The sequence below is a fragment of the Falco cherrug genome, chromosome 1 (assembly GCF_023634085.1).
Source record: "Falco cherrug isolate bFalChe1 chromosome 1, bFalChe1.pri, whole genome shotgun sequence".
Taxonomy (NCBI): Eukaryota; Metazoa; Chordata; class Aves; order Falconiformes; family Falconidae; genus Falco; species Falco cherrug.
In genome coordinates this window covers 17900205-17921470 of record NC_073697.1, presented here as the reverse complement: position 1 = coordinate 17921470, position 21266 = coordinate 17900205, and the positions used below count along the sequence as shown (strand labels likewise).

The window sequence follows — 21266 nt, the reverse complement described above, 5'->3', positions numbered from 1 at the left end:
GCTTACCCACCTGGCATCTTTCTCCCTCAGGAAAAGCAGGTAAATGCAAGGTAGGGCAGAACAGGACAACAGGCTGTGGGATAAGTGTAATCACCACGCAAAAAAGCTGCTGTTGTCTACACTCAGAATAGAACCAGAGTGCTTTAAAAGTGTGCGAACATAAGAATCGTTTTCCTAAAAGGAAACTCAAGTCTCGAGGATTTTCTATATAGACATACTGTCCTGAACAATACAGCCCTCCTGAAATGTGGGTTAGGAACTGCTTTTTATTTCCTCACTAACACACCTTCATCTAAGTGTGCCCTGGTTGTGCTTGCTTGCTTCTCCTCCCCAAGAACACAAAGTATAGGTCAGGTCTGTCTGTTCCCCGGTCCCTCTAGCAACAACAGCCTCTTCCAAATGCCAGTACTTGGCAGAGAGAGCACCACAAAATGCCACACCCCTACTCACCGACAACGTACAAGCATCCGTGGAGCTCACTGACACCGTTGCCAGCTCTTCGCTGACCCATCTCTTTCACTTCTATCCACTTATCCAAATGGGGATCATATTTCTCCACGCTGGAAAGAGATGCTACACCATCGTTGCCACCCACAGCATAAACATGGTTCTGGAAAAGAGTTTTATAGAGAAAGATTATTCATAATGTGCATGCATTTACTCAGCTTTCCATAGCCAATGTGACAAGTATAGGAAAATATGGTCTATCCTTTCGGTCCTAATTATTTACTTTTATTTAAGAATTCCAACAGACTTAATTATCTAAACTTGTAAATGCTATCTTCCAACTAAAGAAGTGAAAAATTTATGTAGAGTTGCAGATATTTTGCAGAGTACACATGGCGACAGGGGGATTAAAGTGCAGATGTTTTCAGTACCTTTAAACATAGTAACTTAACAAACCGGAGTCAGCTGGATGAGACACGAAATATTAGCCTGATGTTAGAAGGGCCCTCGTACTTGCTCCCAAGACCTCAAGTACTGTTGGAACAGGGAGCACAGTTCAATTCAATATGAGTATTATCCTGTATCCTCACCCTTTGCAGAGTGCCATAGGACTCCGATGACTAGAGATGCAGAGACCCACCACCAGCTGCGTTTTGTTTAAATCTTGTGTTCTTCCTTGTAAAAGCAGATTTGAAAGCGGGTTAGTTCCTCAGCTGGCCCCGACCTGGGAGGAAACGGTCACTTACCACCAGGGCTACGGAGCCCACTCCTCCCCTGGGAGTGTTCATTGGGGTGACTGCGCTCCATCGATCGGAATCAATGTCGTATCTTTCCACATCGCTGAAGCAAGTGTTGTCATCTAAACCTCCTATTGCGTAAATGGGGCCGCCAAGGGAGGCAAGAGCAATTCCTCTCCTACGAAAACCAAAGGATCAATACCTCAGTGCAAATCCTTAAGGAAAGGCAACGTGAAAGACATGCCAAGTGCAATGTTTCCTGACTGGCGCCTGTTTCAAACTATGGGAAAAAGGTAATGAAAATTTAAAAAGTGAAGTTGATAATAAATAATGACCAGTAACTGTGGCTGGCCCTCTTGCCGCGGTCTTGCAGCTTTGTCCTGAAAGCCTTTTGTGTGCTGGCAGCCTCCCGTTAGAGGGGCTCCAGAGTTTTATCTTAAATTCACCTCAGCTTTCCCAGGCACCTGTATGTTATTGTGTGATCCATGAACAGGACTGTTGCAGCTAGAATATTTTCAGACTGCAAGAAGACAAAGCTCCAGTTTGAAAAACAAAAAACAAACAAAAAAAATGCAGGAGGGCATGGAATACTGTTTTAACTGAATGTCACCTCAGGTCCAAGTCCTCTACTTACATGCTTGGATATGTGAGACTGTCTTAGTCATTTGAATTCTCTGTCTTGGTACTGAATTTTACACCTCCTATCTTATTTTACTGAATCTGGTGGAGAACCAAAGCCAGCTGGTTTTAACTTTGTTGGTATAGCTGCTGCTACAATTTGGAAATGATTTTGGGGGGGCTGATATTAATACATATTAAAAAGCAAACCTGCGATGGACATTAGATGACTGAACTCTTGCAAGACTTAATTGCAATTTCTGCCATTCTGTTATTTTCTATTAAGTCTGTGTTAAAATAGTTGTCAGATTTTTTTCCTACTAAATCTACCAATATGAGAGTACAATCAGTACTACAAAATGAAAAGTATGGTCTGAAATGTAAGCATTAAGTTTCTGCTTTAACTACCCAGACAGGTGATTTACCATTTCACCAAGAACGTTCTTGTCTCATTACAAAGAGGGCAGGCTGGAAGATACCTAGGCGGGAGCAAGGGAGGCACAATCTTTCTACAGAACAAACATTGTGGCAATATCCTGGCCTTATCTTAAATTGCCTCAGCGGGTAACACAGACGCATGCCATCAATGGTGGCAGGTGAGGTTTTTTTAACCAAGTATTCTGACACTACCTCTGTGAATGGAAGGAGTGGAGCACAGCCAGGGTACAGCAGCCCTTTCCTTTACCAAGGTACCAAGTAAGATGTCACAGAAATCTAGGCCTGATGTTTGCTGATAATATGCCCTGGGGTGATGGCAGGAGGGAGGAAAAGGAGCAAGAAGCCACCTTCTAGGTGTCTGGGTCTTCTACTTTGATTAGGTCACAGCTACAAATAGCTTCAAGAACCATGCTCGATATTTTACTCCTACTTGTACATGATGTTTTTAGAAACAACAAACAGCAAAATGGAATGTAGAATTAAGGAGACTGATTTAAATGACAGCAGAAACAAAAAACTACAGATCTGTGAGTCCAGTAGCTCCTTAAAAGAATCTTAAATATCAAAAGGCAAGAAAATCATCAATCTGACTTCCATTTTCTTAGTGCTTCTGGCCTTTTGTGGCAAAAACATAGGCAGCTACTGGTTTCCTGAGCGTGAAGTATTTCATTCACTGTGCATATTCCGCAGGCAGTCATCTTGCTCATTCTTAAAAAGAGCAAAAAGTTTACAGAACCAATTAATCAGTTTTAAGTTCTTTATCAGGCACAGCAGAAAGGCCCTAGATACCAGCACGTAAGCACAGCTGGAACAGAAGAGTTCTCTGCTCCAGAAGCCAGCCCCCTCAAAATTAGAAAAAAGGAAAAGGGTAGTAGAGCGACAAAAGAAAGCCAAACGGTAAACATAACCAATGGTACCAGCCAGGGCCTCTCCCTGGAGAGAGGGATTACACAGTTTTGCACTGAAATACATACAGTACATTATGCACAACTATGTGATGTACACAAGTATGCAATGCAGATTTGAGTCTGCTTTACAGCTAGTAAATAAAGGTGTTTGACAGCGTAAAGCCCCGAAATAGGAAAAAAATATTCCTAAAACTAGCACAGTTTGGAAACCCAAACAAAGGCAGGACAGACATGTTTTTCCGCATCCTCAAGAAATGATGTATCACAGACCAGGACTTAAATTTTGGATCACAGGACACGTACCTCTTTGTGTTCATTGATGCCTTCATCATCCACTTGTTTGTGAGAGGATCAAATACTTCCATGCTTCCTAAGTGTTCATTTCCATCATGTCCACCCACTGCATAGACTTTACCTGAACACATACGCATCTTACAATACAGAAATTGCTTGGCAACGTTTCAGTTTTCATTTATGTAATATCCCTGCCTACGTGGAGACAAAAAGCTCAAATAACAAAGTTTTCAAATGTTTTCAGTATCAGGATTTTATTAAGTACAGACTTTATATTTTTATATGCTGTACTCAACCAGAGATCTGTTCTAAAGTGGACTTTCATACAAAGCTTGAGAGATACATAAAAAAAAATTAAAATCTTCCCATAATTTGAGTACTGCAGGTCAGATCAGTTTTGGACATTTCTATCAGTCTCTCCAGATTTCCTATGGGGAAAAAAATACCGCTCTTCTGCCACAGCGACACAGGGGTCACTGTGTGCAAGGAAAAGCTGCATCATGGCTGCCAAGCTGCTGTGGGCTGCACAGACCTGGTTTCAGAAGATGGAGACCCAAAAAGAAAGGTAGGTCTGCCCTTGGAAGGGTTATGGTCTTAGTGACTTGCCTGTACGGATTTCAGCATGAAGGGAGCTAGTACGCATACTAACAAATTCTGGGTGACACTGCTGTATAACGCCGTTTCTTTATAAATAGATTTTTTAAAAAAATCACCTATTAAGGCAAGAAGCTCTATAGAATAGATAATTTATAAAAGAATAGTCTGGCTTGGAAGGGACCATCAAAGGTCATGCAGTCCAGCCCCCCTGCAATGAGCAGGGACATCTTCAGCTACATGAGGTTGCTCAGAGCCCTGCCCAGCCTAACCTTGAATATTTCTGGAGATGGGACATCCACCACCTCTCTGGGTAACCTGTTCCAGTGTTTCTCCACCCTCACTGTAAAAAATGTCTTTCTTGTATCCAGTCTGAATCTATGCTCTTTCAGTTTAAAACCATTACCGCTTGTCCCATTGCATCAAGCCCTACTAAAAAGCCTGTCCCCTTCTTTCTTCTAAAGCCCCCTTTAAGTATTGAAAGGCTGCAATAAGGTCTCCCCAGAGGCTTCTCCATGGTAAACAACCCCGACTCCCTCAGTTGGCAGTAATATCTCTCCAATACGCACGCTCTCAGACTGTTTCAGAATCAAAAACCCCTTCATGGGGAAGAAGCTTTACTAAACTAAGTACTATCCAACATTTAAGCCATTGCAAGACAGATTTATTTAGTAAAAGTATGAATTCCACAAAAGGAGCAAACAAATGCCTTTTGAATAGGGTTACTGACCTCCCACGGAGATCACGCCCACGTGCCGCCTTCTGCTGTTCATTTCAGGGCCGAAGAACCAGTTGTTCTTACTGATAGAGTAACACTCAATGCTGCGAAAGGGGTCACCTGATCCGCCTCTACCACCGACACAGAACAGCACACCTGAAGAAGACAAAACAGGTTTCCAGAAAACTAGTGGGAAGATGGGGGATAAAGTTGTCTAGCAGAGCGAACTGAAAATACAGTAGTTTGGGAGAGGTTGTATTTCACTTTAAGGGGCATGGTCATTGCCCTGCATAATTGGATGCTGGATTTTGGCCTTTGCTTGGCATTCTGCTATGGCAATTAACTATCTATGCTCTTGCAAAACCAATGCGTATTTTAAGCATACTTTTTGTGATTTTGCTCAGGGAGATGAACAGATGGTTTGTTAACTGCAACAATGTAAAAATTAGGGTTTGCAGTCTAACATTCGTTGCTCACTTATGGTGTAGGTTAGCCAAAGAGTTTAAAAGTTAGCTCAACCTTCTTGCACCAAAAGGTAAGTGTCCACTGTTCTCGGTATAGCTTTAAGCATACTGCCTGGTCATACCATAGTTAACAGTTCTAGCTTTAATACAGATAGACAGATAGAGCTGATCAGGATAAATAAATAATGCTTTAAAGAGAGAGACTTGCTAGGAAAATGCAGCACATCAGGTACATGATGGCTTTCCCAATTTTGCGTTAAGTCATTAACAACCATTTATACCAAGCTATCTAACCCTGCACAGATGTGCCGCCTTTCCTGCACACCACTCCCTACTGGATAATCAGACACACATTTAATTACCAGCAGTCTGCTTCCTTGGTGTTGTGCGAATGGAGTACTCAAAGTCTGGCACTGCCCTGCTGCTCAGGTGAAGGTGGTAGTTTCTTGCTTCATCCAGCAAATCCCTACATTTTAGATTCTGCTTGACAATCTCTTCCTTTGCCACAACACCCATAAGGAAACAAATGGGCAAGAGAGGCAGCCGTACCTGACAGAAATGAACACAGATGGAGTAACTGGCTGAACTGACTGAGTCTCACCATTTACAGTGACGCACGCATAACAGATGGCAGCTTCTGAGCCAGCTGGCAGCCCCACGCTCTTCACTAAAAAGAATCATTTACTTTTTTTTCTTTTTTCCCCAAGTAACAGTGATATGAACAGTTCTTTTTAGTGACAAACATTTTCTACAACCATTTGCATTTAAGCAGCAGTGGAGAACTGTCCCTTGGCCCAGGCTGAGCGGAGGACGGAGACAAGTGCCACTGCCTGTACTGCAACTGGGCATGCCTGACATGATGCAGGCAGCATCTACGGCTTTACCAGGACAGCCTGTGTCAGGTTAGTCTGCTGAGGGTATGAATTTGCAGCTCATTGCTATGCCAGTGTAAGAGGGCTTTTGCTAGAATGGCTCATTTTGAATGGCTAGTCAAAAAGCAAACACTGTCGCCATGAGCTAAGTGTCTATTAAGGAGGTACTGCTAGTGCAGTAATGCCCTTCTCTGGTGTGGATGACAGACTACAGGATTAAAAAAAAATAAAATGTTGAGAGCTAATTGTTTCCTTCCCATGGTTCCCCATCAGAGTGGTGACCAGGCTGAGGAATGGAAGGCTCTTTCCAGGTTAGGCTACAGGTGGTCACTACCCAGAGCAATCCCCAGTGACAGGGCAGATCTGAAATAAGGTCAGCCTCTCCAAGACTGCTTCAAAATGTCCTCCCCGCAATCATTTACGTCAGCAAATCTTTCATTTGTCCTTGTGAGAAAAACAGGAATATGAAGTACAATCAGGCGCAAAGGTAGGCCAGGTGTCAGCGGGGAGGAACTGAAGTAAACCATCATCTGACTTCCTAAGGTTTGGAGTCAATGCTGTCAAGCAGCTCCCAGTTAGCTCAGCAGCAACAGTGAAGAAGTCCAGTATCTCTGGTGCTTCTCAGAGCAGCAGGATGGTGCTGTTACACAGCTGGCAAGTCTCTGTGTCTTCAAGTAAGCAAGTGTCTCTGCGAGTTCTTCCTTAGCCACTTGCTTTCATCCCACCTCTTCCTTTACTTTGGCCTGGCTTATTTTAGGCTGATTAAAAGCACCACCCTAGTTCTGCTAATAGACTCATGAGGTTAGTGATGTGGTAAGAACTGAAGGCTGACAAATTCAGAACCTCCTAACAGCAAAACCCGTAAGGCTGGTTATGATGTGGCTGTTAAGAAGCCCAGTCATGTTATCTGCTAGCAATCATGTCCAAATCAGCTGATGGCTCCATATATTCTGGCAAATAACCCATATTTATAGGAGGGGGGTTTACTTTTTCATTGCTTTGTCATAGACTCTGGTTTCCATGAATATAATAAAGCTGTTAATCTTATCTGCTAGCATAACTTGGCATTAAAAATCAATCTACCTTTTTTTCTTTTTTTACATCTCAAACTATAATTGTCTGTAAACTTAGTTATACTGTACTAACATTTTTTTTGTACCAGAAACCTCACGCTGATCTAGATGAAACTGAAGGTTTTTGGAAGCCACCTAATAAACAGTTGTAACCTTTTACCAGGAAATGTGAAAAATGATGCATGAAGACAATGACTGCAGCATGTTAGAAGACCTCTCGTTACTCACAGAACACTGATATTAGTAACTCTGTCAAATGGGAAATATTCGAGTTGTAGTTCTGTGACAACTGAAACAGCACAGTTGATCCTACCTGGTAAGATACATAGCACATTTAGCAGTGCGTGGCATTTGGCAGGAGGAGCTCCAACGGGTGTTTAAATTTCAGCTGAGTGACCTTCTGATACCTGTATGTGTTTGTTTCAGAAGCAGTGAACTTGCATCAAATCTAGACGATTAAACTGCAGACTCCTTCTGGATCCTACAGGTAACCAGCAGTGCTAGTCTTGTGAGAATTAAAGGGTCTAGCATATTTTTTCTAGCCTGCTCATAGTGCTAACACATCTTGGTCTTTTGTTAATGAAATAGATAGAACATTCCAGAAGTAGCATGACTTGATGTAACATCTCCATGACAGTTTTACTTTCCTAGCCATGTAAAAAACTTCCTCAACAGCTATGCTCTCCTTTCTTAAGTACAAATACTTACCAGCAAGGGAAGTGAGTGTTTTAGGCTGTAGTAGCATCAAACCAATTGAAGTGATGGTTTTATGTTCTCCACTATGTGTAAATCTAAGAAGTTTCTGCTCTGACACAGATACAGCTTTTTGTTGACTCCCCATCCCCTAGCCACGAGCATAAAGTCAGTACTCTTCTCTCTACAGAAATTGGAGAGTATGACTTCCTCCTGATATTCAAGGTATCTAACCTGCTTCCACAGTCAACTCACAACTGTAAATACCAGATGAGGTACCAAGCACTAAGAACATTTTTCATCTCAAGATCTACCTTAAGTACAAACTGTTGATTATATAACTAAACTAGTGACCAGACAGGCACCTGGCACCTCGGTCCACCCTACCTGTGCAAGTATTTCATCCAGCCACGTAGCATGATGCTGCGGATTGGCTAGAAGCCACTTGATAGCAGCGTTGTAAACTTGCTTTTCATTTTCAACATTCAGGTCACTGGAGGACAAGAGTTTATGGAGGTGCTGTGGTGACACGCTCACAAAGTCTTCACACTCCACCACCTCTGTGAAATGTTCGCAAGCATACTGATCAGCCATGTCCATCAAGTCAATGCGGTTGTGACTCTCTGCAAATGCCCTGACTGCCAGGCAGTTGGAGGGATGGAAGTGCAGTTTCATATATTCACAGCATGCCTTTGCTACCAGTTCCACCTGAAGAATGCAAGCAGCATAAAAGAGAGGCTGGACATTATCCACCGTCAGAGTAAGCCGGGAGGAGTACACAAACTTCACTAGGTCTTCTATTGCATTGCCATCAAAGTCCCTGATCTCAATCAACGTCTGCTTGGCTTCAGCCATTTCCGAAAGAAACATGGCTCTGAAGTAAGGTATAACACAAGCTAGCACTAGTTTGTGGCAGGAGATAAGCTTTGAACCAACCTGAAAAAAAAAAAAAACAGAACAAAAAATGCCCCAATCTTTTACTGGAATATCAGTATCAGCTATGAAAGAATGGGCAGTTAAGTTGAAATAAGAATTCTGAACTTCATATGCATTGAGCTACTGTATTTTGTTCAAACAAATTAACTCCATTTGCCCTGTTCTACTGACAGATCAATGCATCTTAAGCAGATCTGAGTTGTAACAGCCACGGCGGTAGGGCAAGGCCATAAACCAAGGAAGCAACAGCATCGATGCACTAAACTTGCTTTTAAGAGCTGTGTCCTATTTTTTAAATGAAACATCCTTAGGAATATTCTAGATGCATCTTGGAGACAGGAGGAGACTGCTAGGCACTTGTTTGTTTTATGTCTATTCAGAGACTTGGGGGGAGGGTGGGCAGGCGGAATTGGAAAGTGACATTTTTAGACTACTTAATTCAAATCTTTTACCACTTTTTACCACTTTTACCACTGCTGAGGAACTGATAATGCTGTTTATAAAAGCAAATTCATGTAAAACCACAGTAATAACAGCCGTTACAGGGATTATTAAAAGTTACCAATCGCTTCAAGATTTTTTAGAAGCTGTTTAGCCACAAAAGGTAAGAGTATTCTCCATAAAGACAAGGTATTTTCAAAATCCTAATCAGAAAGCTTTTAACTTTAAAAAGTCTGCCTGCATTCTCTTTTAATGTAACTGGATTCTAAATACTGAAGGTAAATGAATAGTCCACTACTTATTTGTGTTAGAGAAGTACTTTCTTACAGCCTTTGTCATTCTGTAGTCGACACTAACACAAAGGGATGGCCAAGTTAAGCAACCGGTTTTTAAGTAACTTGAATTCAAGTTTTAAGCAACTTGAATTACATGTTCATTTTCAGATTAAGGTGTTAGTGAGCTGTCTTGCAATTTAAAAAATAAAGATATTAAATTGTAAAGGATAATCCGGAGGTTTTTGTAGCTCTGATTCAATACACAATTGCTCTACCCTTTTTTAAAAAGCGTGTATTATCAATACAAGGGTAACATTAAGTGGGGTACATGAAAGAGTATGCAGATTAAAATAGAGGAAAAGATGGATGGTGAGTTAATTAGACCACTCCAGAAGAAACAATTCATAGACCTACCAAATGAACAAAAAGGCAAACCAACAGGAGAAAAGCAGATGGTGTGCATCTGCCACTCTCTGCCTTTTAACAGGGATCTGTTCATATGACAGTAACAGTACAGTAGGTGAAATTCCAAATTTTAACTCTTTGGAGCAGAGGAAGTCTCCCTGTGAGCTCCCACAGTTTCTCACTGTTACAGTGTCAGCACTCCCAACTACTTAAGTACTGATGCAAAAAGATGCTACCAGCTGGTCTGCTATACCCAGGGAACGCTCCCAAGCCATTCTCACCTTCAAAGATTTTTGTTCTGCCCATCATCCCAGTCTCTAATTAGATCTTTCTGTTGTATTAAGTGGCTTCACTATTTTACCCAAATCTGCTTAATTTTAATTATCTAGCATGACTTGATATTTCAAAATTAGGAGTTCCCCTCCAGTCATTAACTATCATATTTTAAAAGCCAGCAGTTAAATCAATGACTGGTCTGACAACAGCAAAGCCAAAATTACTCACTATCACAGGCCATACACAAAATCAGCAACTTCAGTAGAGAAATAATTATTCTTAAAACATGACAAATGCCTGAGCACTACAAAAAGAAAAATCAAGCCCTGCAGAAAATTCTAGTTCAAGATACAGTTACCAGTTACTTGAAAATCACTGATTTAGGAAGTCTTACAGTAAGATGTACAGAGGTTGGCTCTATACTATCTACTTGAGGACTGGAAGCCAAGTCATGCAATCTAATATTCTTAAATTACCAAAATAGCTCCACACAAATAATATAAATGAACATCAATACAAGTCTAACTTTGGGAAAGTTAAACTGCAGCCACAGTAAAGTTTATTTTCCAAGCAAAGTTCCCCCAGCAGGAGTATACCTTTAACTATGTTTAGAAAATAAGATTTTCTGCCTTTTTTTCAAGGGTGTGTGGAAAGGGAGAAAAGTGAGGATGAGGTCAAGAAAAGGGAAGAGGAAGGTTGTTAAGAGTTCCAGTATGAACCTTCTTCCCCAAAACACCTTTTAAAATTACAGATGTAAAAAGACCTGATGATGAGCTGTCGGGCAAGTTCTGTTTCATGTCTCTTGTGCTGTCTGGAACAGCTTCAGTATTGTCATTCAGTGTCCTATGAGCATTAATTCAACTGTTGTGAGCCACTGGACCTATTCACTGGTGCATCTAGTGCCTGCTCAGCACCTGGTGACAGGCAGTTCAATATCTGCTGTGAAGCACAACAGAAAAATGTTCCTACTTATTCTACTCCTGTTCTCTACTGGGACAGAAGAGAGAGAAAACCTTTTCCTCTCAGAGATTTTCCCTTGTCTCCCAAGGGTTTCAGAAAGATGAGATGCCTACTGGGGGGCACCACAGACACACATCTGTCAAGGGTTTTCCCTGTTAATATGTAACAGTAAAAGTGGCAGGCAAACAATTTCTCCTAAAGACATCTGTCATTTCTTCTTGGTATAGCAGCTACACTTCATCTCTTTTTCATAAGTAACTATCTTGCACTACTAAGACGTCTAGCTAAGCAATACTTAATATTTGCAGGTGCTGGCAACCACCGTTACAGATGCTAGATATAAATTTCTTGTGATCAGGACATAAGTAATATACTGCTGAGTTACAAAGAAGGCATTAAAGCAGTGCTATGCAAGAATCATAAAACTGGTCTCCTCTTCCTCCTCCTCTACTCTTTTATCAGCTGTAGAACATCATAATCTGGGGTGGGGTTTTTTTTTTTCTTTCTTTGAGAATGCTGGAAGTTAGCTTTGTTCCAGAAATCCTGTTTGCCAGGAAAGATCTAGCAAAGCAACACAAAATGCCAAAATAAGAGGTAAAACTGGGGATGAAAGTGAGAACACAGGGGCTACAAGGAGCTGAAACTGCACAGTAATATACTGATTGTGGGAATTTGCTTAGAAGGCAAGTTGGGTGCAGTCACAGTCATGTACTTCTCTCAGAGTGTCAGTATCTAAGTGTTTACATTTCAGCTGTAAACTTCCTAAAAAGAAAAAAAAAAACCAAAACACCAGCATATCTAGAGATGCCTCAGCCCCAACGGTATTCTGTGGCTTCCATACCCCTGCCCAAATTCACAGCCACCTCCAGCACACTTGTTCATAGCTTAACCTTCAGACTGTTAAGTGCAATGGATGTGTGACAGTATCACCTTCAGTGTAACATCGCAGAGCTCTCCAGCTTCGAAGTAGTGAAGAAGAGAGCTGTGAAAATCCTTCCAAGCTTCATTTGCCTCAAATACGAAGATATCATCTTCACTGTCACTGTTGGAAGACCTAGTCTGCTGCTGTTGCTGCCGCCTTTTTCCCTTTATCAGATGTTGTTTAGCCTGCTCTGGGACCATGGATTCTGAAGCCATTGGCTGTTTCTTCTTTCACTGCGTAAATCTTCGAAAACTCCTGCCAAGACAAAATCCAGCCCATCAGGAGTCAAGTCCTAAAATGCAGTAAAGTACTGTTCATTGCCCTGTTTTTACAAACACAAAAAAACCCAGATGAGACATCAGGTACGGCTAGTACCTAACACTTTGATTACATGTTATAAATACTACCTATAATCTTAGTTGGGGAAGGTGGGAGAAGAAGGGGCGCGGGGCGGGGGGAAGACCCACAGTCAAGAATCCTATGCAGGTAATCTTTAGGAAAAGCCATTGTTTGTGAACTTGTTGCCCACACTTCCTGGAAAAGATATGAAAAAGAAAAGGCAAGGATGCATCTTCCAGCATTCCTGATCTCACTGCTGTGGATGGCAGAGCAATAGAAGGGACACAGCCCACAGACAGCTGTGCTGCTTTGGTCCCTAAGCAGTATCTCTTATCACTGCTGCCACAGACAAGACTATCGATCTGACCCTGATGGGTGCTTTGTGTATAATTACTGCTCAGCTTTCCTAGGTCTTCAAAAGCTAAAGCAATCCTTAAGTGTTTTGTGCATTTATGCAAATGGAAGCAAAATATAAAAAGCTTCTACAGAACTAAAGAGCAAGAATTTACACTTACAGAAAAATCTTGGAATTAAAATTACTTCCTTTTATTGAACAACCTTATTAATCCAACAGATTGATATTTAAAGCATGATAATGACTGAAATGCCAAGTTTTCTCCTGCTTGCCAGCTTTTATTTTAGACTGTTTACCCAGCTTAGGTGATGATATTTCAGGTGTCTAAGATTTATACAACTTGAGCTAAAGGAATCTTAGCTATACTGACATCACAGCTTTCCCAGGGGTGAAACAGGACTAACACAGACAACAGGGATAAGGTGTTTTCTGCTTCTGTCACTCAAATATTTTGCTCTTCCTGCTACTGTGAGCTTCCATTAGGTTAAGCTCACAGTCCACCTTATTATTTGCAAAAAAAAAGTTCAGTAGGGGAAGAGCAAATTTTTTTTTCCAGTTTGGTAGTGTATTTTAAGTTTCAGCTCTCTGTGTCTAAAAGCCATGAAAGCCAAAGCCAACGCAGTGGGATTTAGGCTGTACAACCACATGCTTTGTGGAAGATTAGGAAGTCCACAAAAAAAATGAAACACTGTTTGAAAGCATGGCGTTACTGATTCAGCTTACAAGCAAGAGTTCTGTTAGATTTTGGCAAGGGAAGCAAACAGATTTGTAAGGTTTTAAGACAAAGTCTCTGAAGAGCATATTTAGTAGCGCGTTCCCCTCTTCCACTGGCTAGCTTTGGTCTTCATGTTTTCTGGGTAATTTAGTACGCATTTATTCTTCATTCTACACTAAGAGATGATGATTGCTGTAGTTCAGAGATTTCTGCTCATGGACTCTGCTGTTGGAGGAAGTGGACTGGCTGAAGAAACAAAAAAATCTTCTACAATAAAAATGTAAATCACATGTCTGGGAGCAGAACTAATTTTCTTCTGGGCTATTTTGAAAGTATTCATGCCTCTTACTAAATTTACAATTCTTCATGCATTGGTACTGGAGAAAGAGCAGGATCACCTGAGATGATCGTACTCACTTCTGTTGCAGGTCACAGGGTTGTTACCAGCTCTGTGTCCTGTGTGGTGACAGGGCTGTTGGCTGCACTGGGCTAAGCAGGTTAAAGCAAGATCAAACGTGCCTGGAACATTCACTAACATGCCATAAGCAAGGTAAGTATTTCTTCCTTTAAAAGATACCTTACTTCTTCCAAAACCACAAACTAGCTTATGGGATATTCATATAGTTTATAGCAAGGAATACCTTTTTCTGCTGAAAATTTCTATTATGCCAGACTTGACACATTACTATACTAAGATGTTTTTCTAGTTTTTTAGGAGGGAAAAAACCTTAACATCTTGGTTTTCCTCTTTTAACTTCAAATTAATCCTCCGCTACTGGTACTCACCCCCTTTGCTTTGTTTAACATGCCCTTCGAAGAAGTCGCTACTACCATTCAGATACAAAGTTAACACAGAGCTTCAGAAACAACCTACTGAAGTTACCAAAGTGAACCGAGACAAGAAGAAAAAGAGAAGCTGAAACGCTGTACAAGGGTGTTGAAAATCATCATGTATTATTCATTCAGAGGTAAGACACAGCATGTTTAGCCTACACTTCTAGGGAACTCTTGCTTATTTTGGTCCTTAACTGACACTCTCACTTCACTGCTCCCTAGCTACTCACACCTAACAGTATTTTTACAGCCAAGTAGAAATGCTGCTTTCAGACAGAACTGCCACTGACTACTAAATGATCCTTCACAGCTCCCAAGTCACAAGGTTTTTCCATCTGGCATATATGCTACATTTATCCTCATGCTTTCACTGCAACTGCACGTGTACTTCCAATACTGTTCTGTGTCTCACTGCAAAAGAGGCTGATGGTGTAAGTTTTACCTATTCTGGGTCGGCCATTGTAAACACCAGCACAAACCCCATGTCTCTAAAGATAAATCAGTGCTATTGGGGTGACTTTTTTTAATGTTTTAAACAAATTGAGCAATAACATAAAAGCCAAACATAACTGATATTAAGCAATACTTTTAATCCATGTCTGATGCTTGTATCAAATGAAGCTCTTGCAGGTGATCTGAGCTCTTGCCTTAAGAAAAGACACTGACTGCATATTTGGATTTACATATTTAGTACATGCTAAGTGCACACTTGATATTGCAAGGGAAGAAACTAGAAATCATACCAGAGGAACCAAGGCCATGACTCAGGCACATAACCATAGATAGGAGAATCACATGTACAAGGGAGGTCTCAGTATGGCAATATCAAGTAAGTGTATAGGAACATGACCGCAAGTCAGTTAATGCTCTTCAGATAAAAGAAGTTTATGTGACGTGTTAGAAACTAACATGTTTAATATAACCTTAAGGAAATTTTTGGATAGCAATAGGCTGACACACTTCAGTTTCCTTGGGATGACACTGTGACAGATAATAGTATCTTCGGTAAAATTTTTATTCATCCCCGAAGTTATGAATTCAGGAGCATCCTGTTTCTGTAATGCATCTCAATCATCTAAATCTTTTTAGATACCTATCCACAAGTCTTCCACTTGTCTTAATTACAGCATCTCACAGTTTGAGTCTTCAAACAATTCATTCTCTACTATGGAAAGTACCAGATATAGCCATAAGACAGCTGTAAAGCTAACTCTCAAGGAGGGCCAGGTCACAGTATATATCCAGTTCGCTCTTAATTGTATCTGTCTTGAGAAATAGCACTGTTATGAATTATATTGTCTATTTGAAAAATCAAGGGATTTTCACAATTGGAGGTTTAAGGTAAGTCAAGAGCCACTACTATACTTAGCTTCTGCAAAGAGCCAGTCTTAGCAACACAGTGCACTACTAAACACAAAGAGAAGTAATATTACAGATGTAAAACTCAATATTAAAATAACGCATTGAAGTGTGTGACACAATATATCATGACCCAGACAGAAGGAGAGAAAGGAGAGAATGGATGTTTTCTTTGCAGGGAACACTAGTTTGAGCTGATCTGAATGCTTAGGCCTTTACTGTTGTTATTTTTTTTAAACAGAACAGAAATTACTTTTAGTAGCGCTTGAATCAAGATACTAAACTCTGGAAATCTGAAGGTCAGTATATTTCAACTCCAAACCTACTCCTCCTTCCAGCTTGAAGTGGAATGGTAAGTAGTTTTGTCATTGCGCAACCTTAAAGGGATAGCATATGAAAAAAGCAAGAAGTTGAAGTTGTATTTTCACATCTTGAATTACACAGAAGTTCACTAGTTTAAGAAGCACTAGGTAGGAGGATTCATCAGCACTTAGGTTAGCGTGCATGATGCTCTGTTAATTATAAGAATCTACAAACTGAGAAGAGTCATTTACAGATTTGCTCCCCAAATCAACAGTAATGGAACAATAACATCCAAGTACTTGAGGTTACTTTAGCACTCCATAAATGCTACACAGTCTCTCCTCTCTAGAACAAAACACTGCCATGGCCATTCAAAATCCCAATATCGTGCTCCCCTTTTATCTTGGCAATTAAGTTTTCCAGCCTCGGTACAGTCTAGTATTTTGACTACACTAAGAGTGTAAGTGACCACCACAGAAAGTGACTCGACTCTGAGAAAACTAAAGTAAGTCCCTCATTCGTAACATCATCTGTTACTCCTTGTCACTTTTAATGGAGTGTCTGAATAAAAACTGCCTGAATTAAAAAACCAAACTACACATTGTTTATAGCTCACCATTGTTTTCTGAGAGCAGGTCAGCAATTTCCTTGTTCAAGCTAAATATTTAGAAGTATTGATCTCTGCTGTTCCCAGAGCGCAGCTGTTCCAGGCCCCGGAGCTGGTGTTCTGGTCCTTGGTGCTGGTCCTCAGGCAAGGGACTGAGGATCCCTTCCTAGCTATTCCTCACTATCAAATTTAGAAAAGCAAGCAGGGATGGGAGGGCAGAACACAAGCACATTGTCTTTTATCTGCTGCAATTCAGGTAACAGTAACATCCTGAAGTGAAGCAATTTTGATTCAGACATTCTAGCTAAATCTGAAACTGAATTAAGTGTAAAATTCCTCAAGTCACATAAATTACTTATGTTCAGTAGAGGTAAAATACCTCAATAATTTTGAAGCAAAAAGAAATGGAAGACATTAGACAGCAGCAGGACATGAATGAACATTGCTCTGTTTTCCCCTGTAATGAAAATAAACCCCAGGAATCCTGGCTGACAAGCCAACCTAGATGTTGGAGTACATGGCCTCCTCCTCCTGTCAGGTACCCTGGGAGACAGTGCCCCCCAGAAAGAGGAAATGGTCCTCATTTGTCCATTGACACAAGGGAGGAAGAAACTCCAGTGACACAACAGAAACAAAACCAAGATTCCCAGTATAACCGCAACTAGGCAGTGTTTAGATGAAAGCTATTGTGACAGCCATAAATCCAGTACTCTTTATGAGCAGTGGTACTGAAGTTAGAAAAAAGAAGGCAGTAGTCCAGGAGAAATCAAGATACAGGTGAAGTTTCACCAACTATCCTGTATGCAATTTTGGTTACCTGGCTACAAGACAAACAAAAATCATATCATGATCTGTCCAAAGGACAGTTAACCTCACTCAGAAAACACAAGATGCTTCTAATAGAAGGAGATGAGAAATGTGCCTTTTTTAAATGCAAAGTTTGCAGCCCTAGGAGGAGGGAGATTTTGGAAGTGCCTCGAGTACGAACAGACTGCATGCATATAAATATATACAAGTTTGTATGTGTGGCTGTGTAAAACTAACTTGTCTCATACGGTGAGACTCTGCTGACCTCAAGATTAGATAAGCATATGCAGCGACAAGATCTTCTGCAGTTTGATCTAGCTAACAGAACCAGTCTATCTGTTGTCCTCTGTTGTACTAAGAAAACTTGAACATTTGAAAAGAGGGCAGCTGGCAGAGCTAACAAACAGACAGAGGAAGAGAAACGGGAAAGGCAAGAGGCAGCTACAGTGCAAACTGCAGCCAAGCAGCAGCTTTGACAGGGACTGCACGAGCAGCTGTTCACTGTTCAGCCTGGTTACAGCTGCGTCACCACGAAGGAACACGGGAGGTAAAAAACCTGTTAGACAAAATAGCGTAGAAAAACTTCAGTACTCCCCTCTTCTCCATTCACCAATTCCATCAAAGGAGTTAGGGAAACCTCACGTAAAACTGCTCAGATGACCATGCTAATTAGGTCAAATCAGACAAGGTTGGAAAACTTGGGAAAGTTCAAGTTACACTCTGTATTACAAGCCTAAGACTACTGTACTTTTCAGCAGGAAGTTAATTCAACAAAAAAAAAATAAAATTAGAAACCACACATCTAACTGGTTTAGCTTGTTTAAAACCATCCAGCTTTCTTTTGTAGAAATAAAAAATTTCTTAGACAACACTAACATAAAACTTCTAGATTCTTCCGGTATTTCAAGGTTTCTTTGTAGCAAAAAATGACATTTATTATTTTGTGTTACTTATCACACAGATAGCTCAGAAACCAGTGAAATGGGTAGGTGGCACCATCTTTCATCAGCTTCTATAACCAAAACCCCATCAGTGCTATAGACACACAAACAGTGAATGAGGACTGCCCTTTCTTGGAAAAATGCAACAGAAGAAGGGCAGAAGAGGTGTTTTGTAAAGCATGAAAGCATAGTCTGATAAAATCTCATTTTGGAAAGAATTCTGCCTGGCAATCCCTTAATGCTGTTTTGAGACACCTTCTTCCCCACTTCCTTTGATCCAATATATAAATATGCTCTACAAAGTTCTACTGAGGTTTAATCCCAGTTTCCATTGAACACTAGAAAGACCAACTGTCTTTTGGGCTGTATGGGTAACAGGCTGACAATTTTGTTCAATCTTGCATAATCAAAACCAAACAAACCACTTAATATGCCATGACTGATGCTTGATTTACTTTTGCTTCAGAACTACCACCCAAACCCCTCAGAAGCCCCAAAACAGCAAAGGAAGGATCTGCTTTGCAGATACAGGTATACCTAGGAAGTGATTTATTTACGCAAGGTAACCTTGGGAATATCCAAAAAATAGAACAAAACACAGAAGAAAAAAAAAAAGCAAGTCAGTGCAGGTCTTGGGAGCATAATGAAATATTGATAGGTATGTAATAAAAATTTTAACTAGTACTTTATGTTTGTAAGAACACAGAATAGGCCCTTACCAAGGAGAGGCACTATTGTCTTCTCTGATGGACCTGATTAAAAATAACAGTAGTTTAATGGTCTCCACAGTACCGTTTAGTTTAGCCCTTCCTGGGAAGTGTTAACAGAGAGCAAAATAATTTCTAAGTAATTTGCTAGCTGCCCTTTATCCTGATGCATGGTAACCACCAAAGTATCCCAGAGCTGTAGCCAAACACAGTTTTCCATACACCCACCACCCCTATCTTGCCATAGTTGGCAACCATCATTGTATTCTCTCATCTACAGTCAAGATTCACTGAAGCTGCAACCTCACGTTACACTCAAGTCAAACAGCTCAAACCATAAAGCAGTATCATCTTTCTTTTGTCCCAGAGCTGCAAGGTTCCTTCAAAATCTGTTTGAAATCAAGAGTGCGTAGAGGTGTAATACCAGACAAAAGGTTTCACAACCCAAGAAGCTGCAACTATTGATGCAGGAAATGCTTATTACAAAAATCTGTTTGGTGAAGCCTGCTGAGGGAGAATGAAGACACTGACTAACCGGGTACCCTGCTGCCTTGCATCTCATTACTGGCAGTAATTACACAATGATTGTGTCTGATTAAACTTCCTTTTACAAATAAACAGCCAAATAGAAAGCTGGATGCCAGGCTACTGAGGTCTCACTAACAATCGATAAAGCAAGTAATGAGTACGTTGCTAATCACATGCTGCACAGAAACTACAGGTACAACCTTGGCACATTACAAAGCAGACACACTTACACAGCACAAGAGTTTACAAAGATTATATAGGGGAATCAGCCCAAACTAACTCAAAAACATCAAACTGCTTTAAGGCAGCAGCTCATCCTTTTGCAGTTTAACCTCCATTGCAAGCAATCAAAGCCGTATGTGACACAGCTGCTGTAGTTTTACCTTGTTAACACTTGATGAGCTATTTTACCTGCTGTGGTACTTTTCTACAGTCACACATGTGAATTGTTTCTTGATTATACCCCCAGAAGCCTTTGCAACAGGCACAGAAAGCCAGGTACATCCGAGTTTTATAACTTTTACTGCTGCAGCATACATAGGAGTGACTAGGCAAAGGTGAAAATACAGCTATGAATTGGGAGGCCCTGTTTGGTTTGTGAACTACCTCGATGCCCCTTACGGACAAGAGCCTGATTAACGGGTACTTCCATGCAACCTGTAAGTAATCTGCTCAAGTGGAGATGGGTAGGTGGAACTTACCAAAGCAGGAAAGAAACTCAAGCAGGCAATATAAAGAGCTGGCAGAGTTGTGGCATCTGAAATTCTCATTTGAGAAGGAAAGAGAGATGTGGAACTCCTGCGGCTTCCCCCCTGCAGCAACAGGCAATTTCTTGCTGTTTTTTAACACCAGAATTGGTTTGGGGTAACCGAACTGACTCCGGTTGTTATCCATTACAGGATGTCAATGTAAGCCCACCATGGTACTAGTTTCTTGGGCTGCGGTCTCCACGGTAGGGAAATTAGATGCAGCATCTTGAACCGAGTGGACTACTAGCTCAGTTGATTTCATGTTTTTATCTCCGTGCTTGAGCTGCGCGGCAACAAGCACTCTGTACGGCCAGGACCCCGCGGTGCCTCCCAAGGGACGAGCCCCCTGACGCTGAGGAGAGGCCAGCCCAGGCAGCCGCCACCCCCGCCCTGCGTGATCTGCCCCGCTTCTAGGTTAATTTACAAGAAATCCGGGGTCGGTTTGGGTTTCTGAAGCCGGCCGTGACCGTTCGCAATGAAAGGCAGCCGGGCCCGTTACCAGCCCCACGGCCGAAGGAGCCCCTGAGGGGCGGGCTCGGGGCCGCGGCCGGGGCGTCCCGGGGGGGCTGTGAGGAGGCGGGAAGCCCGCCGCGCCAACACAGGCAGGACGGCTCCCCGGCATACCTGAGGGGAGGGCGGGTTACATAAAGGCAGGGCCCACCATGGCGGCGGCGGGCCCTGACCGAGAACGAGCGCGGTACGACGGCGAGGGGCGGCAGCGGCAGAAGCGCGGCCGCGGGGGAAGGGCCCGGGAGCGGGGTGCAGCTCTCCCGACGCCGGGGGGTGGAGGGGCTGGGGCGAGAGGCCCGGCGCCCGCCCCGCTCACCTGCGCTGCTGCTGCCGCGGAGAGCCGGGGAGCGCTGCGGTGCGGTGCGGGCCGGGAGGGGGTGGAGGCGCCGCCGCGCGGGGCAGGGCGGCGGGCCGGGGCGCATGCGCCGCGGGGCGGGGCGG

General features: G+C 42.0%; 1 protein-coding gene and 2 long non-coding RNA genes across 16 annotated transcripts in view; 2 read left to right on the top strand and 1 right to left on the bottom strand.

Annotated features, from left to right (window-relative positions):
- KLHL8 (kelch like family member 8) overlaps positions 1-21266 on the bottom strand; it is a 23989-nt gene extending 2723 nt beyond the window's left edge. The window contains exons 1-9 of one of the 5 annotated variants that reach the window (XM_055701042.1): positions 21142-21266; positions 20268-20378; positions 12080-12326; positions 8244-8792; positions 5581-5767; positions 4767-4910; positions 3452-3563; positions 1194-1362; positions 451-610 (exon numbers count right to left, since the gene is read on the bottom strand). In XM_055701042.1, coding sequence (XP_055557017.1) covers positions 451-610; positions 1194-1362; positions 3452-3563; positions 4767-4910; positions 5581-5767; positions 8244-8792; positions 12080-12286 — 1528 coding nt within the window. In that variant the 5' untranslated portion in view covers positions 12287-12326; positions 20268-20378; positions 21142-21266. Of the gene's footprint in view, positions 1-450; positions 611-1193; positions 1363-3451; positions 3564-4766; positions 4911-5580; positions 5768-8243; positions 8793-12079; positions 12327-19050; positions 19072-20267; positions 20379-20939; positions 21109-21141 lie in introns of those variants that run through there. The other 4 variants (XM_055701040.1, XM_055701049.1, XM_027813035.2 and 1 more) reach the window with 4 other exon arrangements.
- LOC129735311 (uncharacterized) overlaps positions 1344-21266 on the top strand; it is a 114331-nt gene continuing 94408 nt past the window's right edge. The window contains exons 1-7 of one of the 10 annotated variants that reach the window (XR_008730738.1): positions 1351-2398; positions 3857-4007; positions 4815-4928; positions 5991-7479; positions 7590-7650; positions 8047-8081; positions 8346-8607. This is a non-coding gene — a long non-coding RNA (uncharacterized LOC129735311). Of the gene's footprint in view, positions 2399-3856; positions 4008-4814; positions 4929-5925; positions 7651-8046; positions 8132-8345; positions 9878-21266 lie in introns of those variants that run through there. The other 9 variants (XR_008730736.1, XR_008730743.1, XR_008730734.1 and 6 more) reach the window with 9 other exon arrangements.
- LOC129735314 (uncharacterized) lies at positions 12283-18177 on the top strand. Its single transcript, XR_008730747.1, has 2 exons — positions 12283-12373; positions 13909-18177. It is a non-coding gene; the product is annotated as an uncharacterized LOC129735314 (long non-coding RNA).